Consider the following 13001-nt stretch of genomic DNA (forward strand, 5'->3'; position numbering starts at 1 on the left):
ATGTATACCCTACTATCAAGAGATGTAAATTTAACACATTTAAATGAAATACAATTCATAATTTCTCATCTTCATATAGGAAAGTTTTCATTTAATCAAACTACATTACCAAAAAATCATAAAAATATTATAATGAAGTTCATATTTAGGATTTGACCAAAAATTGTTTAAAAAAAATGGAAGTCAGAAGATATCTCACTACTGCTTTGTCTATTACAGATGCAGTGAACTAAGCTTTTTGTTTGTTTTGTTTTTTGTGGTACGTGGGCCTCTCACTGTTGCGGCCCCTCCCGTTGCGGAGTACAGGCTTCTGGACGCGCAGGCGCAGCGGCCATGGCCCGCCATGGCCCACGGGCCCAGCCGCTCCGTGGCATGTGGGATCCTCCCGGACCGGGGCACGAACCCATGTCCCCTGCATCGGCAGGCGGACTCTCAACCACTGCGCCACCAGGGAAGCCTGTGAACTAAGCTTTTAAAATCTAATGATAATTATTCATCTGAATTCATGATGCTTTCATCAGCTCATCAACTACTTTAGAGAACTGAATTCTAGTCTAGGCATTTCTTTTGCTTATTTGAACAAGTCTCATAACCTTTGTGGGCCTCAAAGTCCCATCTGTAGAACAGACTCCCTGCTTAGGAACAACTCAGGAATCAAATATAGACAACATGAATTAAATAATCTAGGTGAAAGCTTTAGAAAGTAAGATGTCAGGGAGAATATATAAATCCTAGGCATGAATTTCAATTGAGCCATTCCTTTTCATTCTTTTACTAGCACTATCTTTATTAAATAGAAACATCCCAACTAAAAAAGTTGCATTTCTTTTTCCCTAAATTGTATGTTTATTTTGCTTAAATTCCATTTCCCCTTGATATTAGGGTATAATATTTGCATGATATTAATAATTTCCTTTCAAATCTTTATCTTTAGCAGTTTTATAGCATAATATATTGTACCAATACACAGGCAAAAGGATTGAGTCTTGAAGTTAACCTAAACCATCAGTTGGACTACTTTTGTACTAATCTAAATACTGAATCAGTGAGTGACAATTATGGGTTGGAAAAAAACGTCATCATCTGAAAAGTTGTACATTCAGATCTTACGTAGAGGCAAAGCCAAGTAGCACGTACAATGTGCGCTTTGCAGAGAAGCCCAGAGCCACTACAGGCAATGTGGATGTGGGCAAAGTACTCAGCCTCTCAGGGGTTACTGTGGGGTTGGATTTGGTGTATGTAAAGCACAGGATGTGGCCCCATAGAGACACCTGATACATGGCAGCTGCCATAGGCCTATGTGGTAAGTTTCCATGGGGCAACACTGACGGTTGCTGTGTCTGAAATCTGAAATCTTATTCACTCCATGTTCACGTATGGAATCTGCTTCACATACCTCTGTTAAATGACAAGGAAGAAAATAGAACCCCTAGGGTTATCACCATTAAGAAGATGATACCTGTCCAGATTCCAATGAAGGATTAGGTGCTTTAATACACACAATTTAGTGCTAAAATTAAGTGTCTATTTTCAAAAAATCTGGTTGTAATTGTCTAATTTTTCTACTAAAGATGATTTCTGACTGGAAGGATAATGTGCATTGTATTTGGGCTTTTACTTTAATTAAATGGATAACGGTCTCCATAAGTTAAGAGAGAAATCAGGACAACAGCTAATTTGCAAACTACCATGCCTCCAGGGATACCTATTCTATAAAGAAAACACATGCTTTAATGATATGCTAAGAAAATGAAAAATCTTGTAATTTACTTGCACATTTTTCTGTAAAAAATATTTTAAAGTTTTAGCTGCTAGGAAGGCAGAAAACCCAAACTGTTGTGGGTTCCGTTTTGAAAATTTGCTACTACCTCCACTTAAAATTTTTTTACTGATATGATCCAGTAAATGCCTTATTTCAAATCTGTATTTAAAGATAAGAAGTAGGCAATTTTCCTAACCCTTTTCTTGATTTTCTTCTGCCTAAGCACTAACCAATTTTAGTGCAATGTCCAAATTCAATGAGATCGAGATTTGGGGTTATAAGGCATTTGTCATGAGGCTCCCTGTTTACTGACCTGGCGATCATAATTGATTTGAGTTTCTTGCTCAATATCAGAGTCCAACTCCGGCACGTCAGATAAATCCGAATCAGATTCTTCACTATAGGAATCGGAGCCACCTTCTGCAGAAACACCCCGTGAGAAACAAGCAGAAATTCTGAGACTCTAAATGGCTAAAACTTTTATTTAAAACTTTTTTCTCTCCTATTGAGGTCAATAAAAATAACTATACCACAGTTGTCATTTGTTGTAGATTCTTAAAACATCTTTTTTTTTTCCATCTTTTCATTAAGTTCACCATACCTCTAACCCCCTTTTCAGGAGTATTACCAGACTAGTATAACTCCCCCTACTATTTCCACACTTCTATTAGATAACAGATCTTTGGGTTTAAAATCTTGCTTTGAAAGGGAAAAAAAGGGGGCGGGGGAGGCTAGGTTTTCCCAAGGAGAAGGATGGGACAGAAGGAAATCCAACCACTCAGTTCAGTAAAGATCCTCATTAGCCTGTTAACATTCCCACCCATGCTGGTAATTGCCATGGTCAAAATTGCTGCAGAACCCCTCCCAATAAGAACATCTCCTCACATATTACATGATAATTCCTGCCAACATCACAGTAAATTAAAGGACTATACACATCCATTGAACCGCAACACAGTGGCCCTGATTGTGGACCATTCTCTGAACCCCATTCAGGAGGCAACTTCTATTCCAAATGTTACCTTGTCACCTGACCCAGCAGACCCACCACCTGTTAGAATAGTTCTAAGGAGGCCAAGATGTATCTGTTCGTGTTATTCTCAAAAGTTAATTCTTCATGTAAACCTTAGACCTTCAACTTGCATTTGGTATAAGCAAAATCCTTTGAAGGAAATTATCCAACTGACCTATATTCAATTGGCCCATATCTCAAAAGTTCTTTCTGTTCTTTTTTTTTTAATGTTAAATTTACTGTAGGAATGAATTTTTCAAAACAACTTTAACTCTTTACCTTCAGAAGAGATGTTAGACCATTCTTTGAAATTTTTATTGAAAAATAAATAGATGTTGAAAAATTATTACTGGTTTTACCCTGGGGTGCTGTTTCCAGCAGGCCATTGCTGACACCTTCTGGAATAAATCTCCACTGGAAAACCGAGTGGTCAGCCCCTCCTGTGCTTAATACCCACTGAAAATCATGAGACCAGCGGACGTTCGTGACATGTGCAGAATGACCCACATACTTTCTAAATTTGGCTCCTGAAAAGATATTTTTGAGGAGATTAGTTGTGCAAAAAATAGAATTTTTTGGTTAAAAAATTACATTCTATTCATGTTGAGAAATAAAAGCTTTAAATATATTAGAAAATATAATTTCAATCTTATATAACATAATCAAATGCTCCAAAAGATATCTCAATCATTCCAGTATGGTTTAAGCTAAAACTGGGTCTTAAAATTTAAGCCCTGAGTCTAAAGACACATCTGAACCTGTTCCAAATAACACCTACTGCTTCACTAATTCTGAAAATAAATGCTAAAGAATGAATATCTTACACATTCTTATTTAAATACAAGATGCAACAGGCAATCCTTTAACTGGGAAATGGAAAATACTTCTGTGGCGGGGCAGGGGAAGTAAAATTGTTGTTTGGGGTCATGTAGATGTAGAGTTGGGAGAATGAATTTTTTTTCTCTTAAATTGATTGCTTTACTCAGTAAACACCATACCCAGGTAGCGAATGCAACAGAAAAGCTATGTGAACTTATATTTGTGGTTGAATAACTGCAGCAAAATCTCCAGTGTATGGTGAGTACATAGGAGCATAAAGGCACTCATGGAAATAAGCAAGATCCATCTTCTCATGTGGAGGCCTAGGACCCCAAAGACTATGAGAGATTTCTGGGGCCAAAAAGCACACCATCCCTCCTTCAGAAATACTTCTACCTATTACAGCCCCTCTAAGCGAAATCTCTTTAACGGGGGAAAAGGCCATCTCTTCAACTATCACATGTTTAAAATTTAAATACCCACTGGAGAGGTAATGATTTAAATTTATATGTAGGTGAAAATGACTGCCACATGTCCCTTCCCTGAGAGCGTGTTCTGACCAGGTGAGGTTTTATTATATCAAGCCTTCCAAGAAAGACGGGGGGAATGCTGCCACAGAAGGGGAAAGGAAGGACTTGAGTCTCAAAAGCAACCATGCCCATTTCAAAGAGTTTCCTAAATCAGTTTTGGTAATTTAATAAAGTCAAACAGATTTCAACTCCGGTCAGCTGGAAATGCAGGCTGATGATAATTCAATAATTATGAAGTAAATATATATATTCTTCCCATATCTCTATAGATCTTGTTGGGCTATTCTTTGCTGCCCTGACCTTTATACCCTCCTCAGAGATGATTTAACCCATCTCTTTGGAGTTGTTTAAAAAATGTCCACAATTCTAAAAAAAAAAGTTAAACTCATAAAAACACATGGTAGATTTGCAGTTATCAGGGACCTAGGGGGAAATGGGGAGATGCTGGTCAAAGATACACTTTCAGTTATAAGATGAATAAGTTCTGGGGATCTAACGTACACCATGGTGACTGTAGTTAATAATATCGTATTGTATATTTGAAAGTTGCCAAGAGAGTAGATCTTAAACGTTCTTACTACACACACACACACACACACACACACACACACAGGATAACTAACTGAGGTGATGGATATGTTAACTAACTTTAAAGTAGTAATCGTTACACAACATATACACATATATGAAATCACCATGTTGTATACTTTAAACTTACACAATATTATTTGTCAATTTTGTCTCAGTAAAGCTGGAAAAAGCATGTCCACAAATTATTTGATACAAATCAAGACAGAGTATGTCAAAAGTGAAGGTATGTGACATCCAAGAGGAGGTTATAAAAGGCAGTGCAGATGCCTCTTTGCTCTTTCTTGGACCTCTAGATACCATGTGATAAGGACACTCAAGCAGCCTATGGAAAGGCTCACATGGCAAGGAACTGAGGCCTCCAGCCAAGAGCCAGGTGAGTGAGCATCTTGGAAGTGGATCTTTGGCCTCAGTCTAGCCTTCAGATGACTGCAGCTTCATGAGAGACCTGGAGCTAGAATCAGCCAGCTAAGCTGCTCCTGAATTCCTGACCCCCCAAAACTGTGAGATAATAAATGATTATTGATTTAAGCTGCTAAATTTGGGACGGAGGGGAATTTGTTTTACAGCAATAGCTAGCTTATACACCACTGGGAGGCTGGAACTAAAACCTGCAAAAGCATTAGTGTCATCAATACTTAGGCCTTATCTCTCTGATCATTCTTCCTCTCTCTCCCTCACTTGCTCTACTCTAGGCTCACTGGCCTTTTTGCATGCCAGGCCCTCTTCTGCCTCTAGGCTTTTACACTTGTGTTCCCTCAGTCTGGAATGCTCTTTCCCTGCATCTCTGAATGTCTGGTTCTCTTATCTCCTTCAGGTTGCTAGTCAAATGAAACTATCAGTGAGCCATCCTACTTAAAACAGCAATACTTTGACCATCTTACTTAAAACAGCAATACTACACTGCTCAACCTGAGCGCTCTTTAAATCGCATTGTTTTCTTTGTTTTTCATCACAGCACTTCTCACCATCAGATGTGTTTATATTGTCTTGTTTATTGACTAGGTCTCCTCAGTAGAACAAGAGCTCCAAGGACTTGTGCTTGTTTTACTCATTGACCTATCTCCAGCCTCTAGAATAGCACTTAAATATTTACTGAATAAATGAAGGCCACATCCATCTCTTCCAAGGTTTTCCTTAGGACAATGAATGACTCTACAAGGCCCCCCTTTATTCTCTGGACCCTAAGGAAGGCTCAGCCCTCATACCTCGTCTCCTCTCTATTGATTCTTTCTCCTTGGCTTTAAATACTGTTGATATTCCTTCAGCTGCCAAACATTCATCTCCAACCCTGAACTCTCCCAAGAGTGTTGACAGCTTGTGTGCTATGCCCACTTGGATGTCTAATAGATGCCTCAAACTTATCACAAAAAAAACAGGAGTTTCCCCTTCCCCTCCTACTCTGTTACCACCATAAAACACACACACACACACACACACACACACACACACACACACACACACACACAACCTTTTCCTTTCTCATTTTCCCATCTCTATAGATGGTGCTACCATCCACCCCATTGCTCAAACCTAAAACTTAGAAGTCTTCCTCAATTCCTCTCTTTCCCTCTATTCCCACATCCAATCCATCAGCAAGACCTTCATCTCTACCTTGACACTGTTTCCTAACCTCAATCACCTCTCTTCAGGTCTGTTCCTGACATCTTTGTCCAAGTCACATCATCTTTTACCCGGGCTCTTGCAATAATCTCTCTACTTGAAGCCACTCCTTCCTTATTCCATCCCACACAATATCAAAGTGGTATTTTAAAAACTTAAATTGCTCATGTCACTCTTCCATTTAAAACCCTCAACAGTTTTCTACTGCACTTAGAATAAGACCCACATTTCTAGCATTTGCTTCAAGGCCCTTCGTGCCTGGCCCCTCCTGCCCTTCCAGCCTTGGAGTGCACAGCTCTCCCCTCGTTCATCATGCTCTAGACACATTGACCTTTCTGTTCCTGCATCAAGCTCATCCAAGCTCTATTGAAGGTCAGCACTTTCCCCTCCAAGGTCTAGGGTTTCTGCAACTCAAGTCTTACAGTATCCAGGACACTTGGTATAGGAGGTAGCTGTTCAAGGACTGTGTGTATGTGTGTGAAGGATTAATGGAATGGCAGCACACAAGTGAAACATGGAGATCCTCAGCCTTGAGCCTCCCCTAGGAGCATGGGTAGATGCCAAGGGTATTAAGATATGGCAAATGCTAATGAGAAAGGCTTTGGATTTTACCTCATGTCAGTGTCTGGGGGGTGATGGTCAAACAGGATGTACTCTAAATGACATCAGGGAAAATTATCAGTATCAATCCTAATTATTTTAAGATGTGAAAACTGTCAAAAGGAAATGAGGAAAACAAATTGGTTCAGCTATGTAAAAATAATATGAATTGTAGTCATTTTCCTTAACTGCAGAACACTTATGTCTAATTATTATGCAAAAGAATACTATGTACACATAATCATAAATGTGTCAATTAACTTGTGAGTTTTATTTAATCACAATGGAAAACTATAATGTTTACTCAGTCTCCACACTTTCTCATAGTCATCAGCCCTTGCTAATATTTGGGTGTTTACAGGTTCAAAAGTTGGGGGAATACTTGTCACTGGTACCTTGGTTACAGGGCGACAAGCTCCACCAACTGTTACCATTCTCATCAGCAACACTCTGTTATAAACTTCTCCACCAGTAGCTTTAGCACAAAAAGACTCCAAGAACCTAAATGACTCTGAGGCAAATTGCAAGATGTATAAACAATATGTCATGAAAAGTAGAACAAGTCAGTTTGCTATGAGGACATGGATACTTCTGCAGATTGTTGAGGTGGGTTTTATTACTCTCACCATACTGTCACTCTGGCTGTCAATATCTCCTTGTTCATTCAGATGTCTCCTGGCTGCCTTCATCCTCAGGGTTGTTTTACATATAAGGGTATCTCATTTTGACAAACAGCACTACTCACTGTACCTCCCTACCTGCCTCCCCCACCCTAATAAGCTAACCCAAGATCTATATCTCTATTGCTATTTTCTAGACCCAAGTCTATCCTACAAGGCTCACTGACTCATAGGAAATACCAACTCTCACTGAATTCCCAAGTCCTGATACTTGAGACCAATAGTATTGCTTCTGACCCTCATGATGTTTCTTCTGATTCCTGAATTTCCAGATAGATTCCAGTTAAGTTGCCTAACTTAACTTCTGCAAGTACATTACTCAATTTAACAAGACACGCCCTATTACTCAAAAGACCCATTATGGAGAAAGAGAACAGTTTGAATTAGGCATGTTGAGGTAATGTTGTGCCTCAAGCATTTTAATCTGATGGTCATTTTGTCAAGTGGAAGTGATGGTGGTTTTGCTATGCATTTTATGTTCAATTTTTTACCATAATTGTCACTGCTTCAAAACTGCCAGTTAGCTGAAAATGACTTTCTGATGACATTTTCAATCCCTTTCCTTGCTTATTCTAAAAATCGTTCAAGTGAAAGGGTTTTCAGGCAACAGCATATCCCTAATGCTGATCAGATTTTCAGGGTGCAGGCAGGGAGTCTCAGAAAAGCCTGTGTATGGACTTTGCCTAAACTTTTGAAGGAAGAAGAGGACAGGGTCATTACATGATTAATTCAGTCACATTCTATAAAGCCTGACAGTGCCAGAAAAATTGAAGTGACAAGATGTTAACAACAATAAAACAAAAGAACAAAATGCAAGGGCAGAAACGGTTGTTTTGAATCAAACTCTCTCAAAAATTCCACCAGTTATCAGTCTCCCAAAGCAAAAATAAACAAATGGGACCTAATCAAACTTACAAGCTTTTGCACAGCAAAGGAAACCATAAACAAAATGTAAAGAACCTACAGAGTAGGAGAAAATATTTACAAATAATGCAACCAACAGGGCTTAACTTCCAAAATATACAAACAGCTTATACAACTCAACAATAACAAAACAAACAACCCAATTAAAAAATGGGTGGAAGATCTAAATAGACATTTTTCCAGAGAAGACATACAGATGGCCACCAGGCACATGAAAAGATGCTCAACATTGCTAATTATTACAGAAATGCAAATCAAAATTACAATGAGGTACCACCTCACACTGATCAGAATGGCCATCATTAAAAAAATCTACAAATAACAAATGCTGGAGATGGTGTAGAAAAAAGGAAACCCTGCTGCATTGTTGGTGCAGCTACTATGGAAAACAGTATGGAGGTTCCTCAAAAAACTAAAAATAGAGTTACCGTATGATCCTGTAATCCCACCACTGGGCATATATCCAGACAAAACTATAATTCAAAAAGATACACGCACCCCAATGCTCATAGCAGCATTATTCACAATAGCCAAGACAGGGAAGCAACCTAAATGTCCATTGACAGATGAATGGATAAAGAAGATGTGGTACACATATACAATGGAATATTACTCAGCCATAAAAAAGAATGAAATAATGCCATCTGCAGCAAGATGGATGCAACTAGAGATTATCATACTAAGTGAAGTAAATCAGAAAGAGACAAATACCATATGGTATCACTTATATGTGGAATCTAAAATATGACACAAATGAACTTATCTACCAAACAGAAACAGACTCACACACACAGAGAACAGATCTGTGGTTACCAAGGGGGAGGGGGTTGGGGGAGGAATGGATTGGGAGTTTGGGATTAGCAGATGCAAACTATTAATATACAGAACAGATAAACAACAAGGTCCTAATATACAGCACAGGGAACTATATTTGATATCCTATGATAAACCATAATGGAAAAGAATTTTTAAAAGAGTGTGTATATTTGTATAACTAATTCACTTTCTGTACAGCAGAAATTAACACAATATTGTATATCAATTATAATTCAGTTTAAAAAATTTCACCAGTTACGTAAGTCTGGTGTGCAAAATCAGTGCTATCAGAAGGGATCCACAAACTGTATTATCATCACAACAATCACTTTCAGATTTTATTTTAAACCTGTCTATAAGGATTTGCTTTGCTTCCTATGTATAAGCACAATTAGCTGTAACACATAAAAGAATTTTAATTACAATATTTTAATGTAACATGTAATTTAAATTATTATATTTACGTAGATATAAATAAAATAGAATACAACTTGTTTGAAACATGAAGTTTATGAATCAGGAAACGTTGAGTAACATCTCTGTTAACAAATGCTGACTTAAACTTGCAAAACCACGTTTCAGAAAGTCAAAAGAAGAAGACAGAAAACTTTCTATTGAAAAGTGTTAGAGTAAATATAAAGATAAAATGAATAGTCTGCAGTAACAGACATCGAGAAAATAAGCCTTAATTATACTGTATATATATTCTAGATCAAATCTTCATTCAGTAAAACACTTCTTTTGGCCTTACCTTTCTTGAGACAAGGAAACTTAAACAATTTAACCAGTCCAAAATCATCTCCAGACACCAGTACTGAGTTGTTGTAATTTGCATCCACTGAGTTGATGTCAGTGACATCAGTGTATTTTGGCCAAATCCCACTCACTTCTGGGCCGTTCACACATGTCCAGGAGGCCCAGGGAATCCCTTTGATTTCTTCTTTACTTGTTAAAGGCTTCCCAGCTGAAAATAATCAATAAATTTTAATATGTTACATTTAAATAAAATCATATTCTAATTTACTTTATTCATTTTTCTCATAGAGGTCTAAAACCTTTGTTTTAAAATGTTTATAAACCAAGGAAACTATAAATTCTAATCTCTTTCCCCAAATGGTGATTTTTTTTTTTTTTTTTTCTAGCAGGGTTTAAAGGAAGCACATGCTCAAAACTCTGATAGGAGAAAGAAAATAATCATGGTACTAAATCTAGTATCTTAAACTACTGATATTTACTTGACCTTAATTATTTAGATACAGATGATATTATGCTTTGTGTTACTGATGAAATGACTTATTAAATTATATATTATCATATTTAGTTACTAACATTTTGCCAGGTTTTTAAAGAGTTTATTCTGAACTCCTACTTTTCATAATTCAAGGAACCATAGAAGTGATTTTTTATAAGTCACCCTCAATTAATTAGTGAAAAAAATGAATGGATTTTCCATTTAAATTTTAAAGTGCTAGACAATGAAAATCCACCAAATTTTGATGACATAAATGTAATTAGTTGGGGAAAATAGTCCTGACAATTGTTCTAGGTATGGTCTTATGTGTGGGGCACAATACCCAGTTTTCACCAGCCACTGGTAAGGGACGTCCCCAGGGAGCACAAAAAGGAGGGAGCCCATGGATAAAGTAAAGCTTGGAAAAATGCTTAGTCATGCACAATTTAAAAATTCAAAATCAAGACAATTAAGTGTATTACCTCATACTTTCCCCCTCAAAAATAACAAATATTTTCAAATAAAGAACTTATGAGAATAGATGCTCTTGTACATTACTGGTGCATTGTCAAATTGGCAATTCTAGACTCTAACACAGCATTATATAAAAATCCATTATGAAGACCACAGAATCGGAGAGTTTATAGTCTGAACATAGTCTTAGATCCAGTGTTCCTGCTTTAAAGAATATAGTCCAAGGAAGTAATTCACAAGAGAAAATCCCACCTCTACAAAGATGTTTGGATCTGCACTGTGTGTACCAGCAAAGATACACTGGTATCTTTGATATCACTGAGTAGGGTGTTACTTTGTTACTGCAAATGACAAAAATGTGTTCCATATTTTTTCACATACGAAAATATATGTGAAATACTGTCAAGCAGAGAAAGCAGACACAAAGAAATATGTACCTAGTAAAGGTATACTGATGAATTGATAGGGCAGAGACTATTAAAAATGTTGAAGATATGTCACACCTTGTTTTATGGTAAAATTGATTTTTCAATAAAAAATTAAAATATAATTATTTGAGGTCAAGATTCATGTTAAATATCAAATTTTTCCTTTTACATTATAAGAAATAATTAATCAAAGATTATAATACAGAAATCTGTCTTTTATTTATGACATTTTAACATTATAGATTAAATGTTACTAAATGAGTATTATATAAATAAGATGAATAAGATGAATCTCTTATAGAAGTTATAGTGGAGGTTACAAATAAAATTTGTGGGTTTTTTTAATCCCAATGAGCACATTTCACCAAGTAATCATATAATAAGGGCTTCCAATTATGAAGGACACAAAAGAGATGAAAGCAATCATAGTAGTTGACTGTGATCCTCAAATCTTCAGTATTTTTTTTAGTATTTTCTTAGTATTTTTTCCTTTTGCTTATCTTTAGGCATTCTTTATATAATACAGGTGTACAGTTGACCCTTGAACAACTTGAGGGCTAGGGCCACCAACTCTCCACGCTGTCGAAAATCCATGTATAACTTAGAGTTGACCCTCTGCATCCATGGTTCCACAACCACAGATTCAACCAACCTTCTACCATGTAGTACGGTAGTATTTACTACTAAAAAAATCTGCACAGAAGTAGACTGGTGCGGTTCAAACTTGTATTGTTCATGTATATGCTTTGTCCATTATAACAATTCCAAGTATTTACGCCCATCATGGTCTCTTTTGTTGTGCAATAATTTTTAATTTTAATGTGTTCCAATTTATGAATCTTTTCTTTGAGAGTTTGTGGTTTGAGGGTCTTGTTTCAGAAAACATTCCTTGCCCTGAGGTCCTAAGAATATCCTCATATATTTTCTGCCAGGGTTCAGAGTTGCGCTTTGTACAAACATTCATTGTCCTTGTGACTTACATGGCATTTTGTAGAACAGCCGTTCTCCAGCACCGTCATTAGTTTGCAAGTATTTACTATCCAAAGACCAGTCGATGTGTGTGATGAAACTGAGAGACTTGTTGCATTCTCCTATTTTCTTATACCGCTGGGCGACAGCGTAGATATCTACTGGGCCATCATTGGATCCCACTGCCAGATAAGAACCATCTGGAGAAAATTTCATTTCGTGAATGACTTCTTTTCGATCTTTGATATGAACCACTTCTGTCATATCTCTATAAGAATAGAAAAGCAAAGCGATAAGCAGCAAATCTAGAGACAGGAACCCCAAGTCATGTTTTAAAATCTGTGTGCCACAGAAAAAAATTACTTTGAAAGGGAGAGAAAAACTACAGGAATTAGAGAATTAACTTTTATGGAAAGATATAAAATATTATTTAGTTCATGGCCAATGTAAGAGAAATTAAACATTTTAAATAATATTTTGGGCTCCCAAAGTAAAAAACAAAACTATTTTAATGAAATGCATTTTCGCTTTCATGTTCAATTATA

The 13001-nt window shown here is 36.9% G+C and overlaps 2 protein-coding genes across 6 annotated transcripts in view; both read right to left on the reverse strand.

Moving 5' to 3' along the window:
* RPS27A (ribosomal protein S27a) overlaps positions 1-13001 on the reverse strand; it is a 394104-nt gene that overhangs the window by 369238 nt on the left and 11865 nt on the right. The gene's annotated exons all lie outside the window — the stretch shown is intronic.
* Positions 1-13001, reverse strand: part of EML6 (EMAP like 6) — a 345807-nt gene that overhangs the window by 110482 nt on the left and 222324 nt on the right. For all 5 annotated transcript variants that reach the window (XM_067007573.1, XM_067007577.1, XM_067007575.1 and 2 more), the window contains 4 exons: positions 12468-12724; positions 10106-10318; positions 3134-3301; positions 2076-2182 (listed from right to left, as the gene is read on the reverse strand). In XM_067007573.1, coding sequence (XP_066863674.1) covers positions 2076-2182; positions 3134-3301; positions 10106-10318; positions 12468-12724 — 745 coding nt within the window. The remainder of the gene's footprint in view (positions 1-2075; positions 2183-3133; positions 3302-10105; positions 10319-12467; positions 12725-13001) is intronic.

The sequence above is a fragment of the Kogia breviceps genome, chromosome 11 (genome assembly GCF_026419965.1).
Source record: "Kogia breviceps isolate mKogBre1 chromosome 11, mKogBre1 haplotype 1, whole genome shotgun sequence".
In the NCBI taxonomy this organism is placed as follows: Eukaryota; Metazoa; Chordata; class Mammalia; order Artiodactyla; family Physeteridae; genus Kogia; species Kogia breviceps.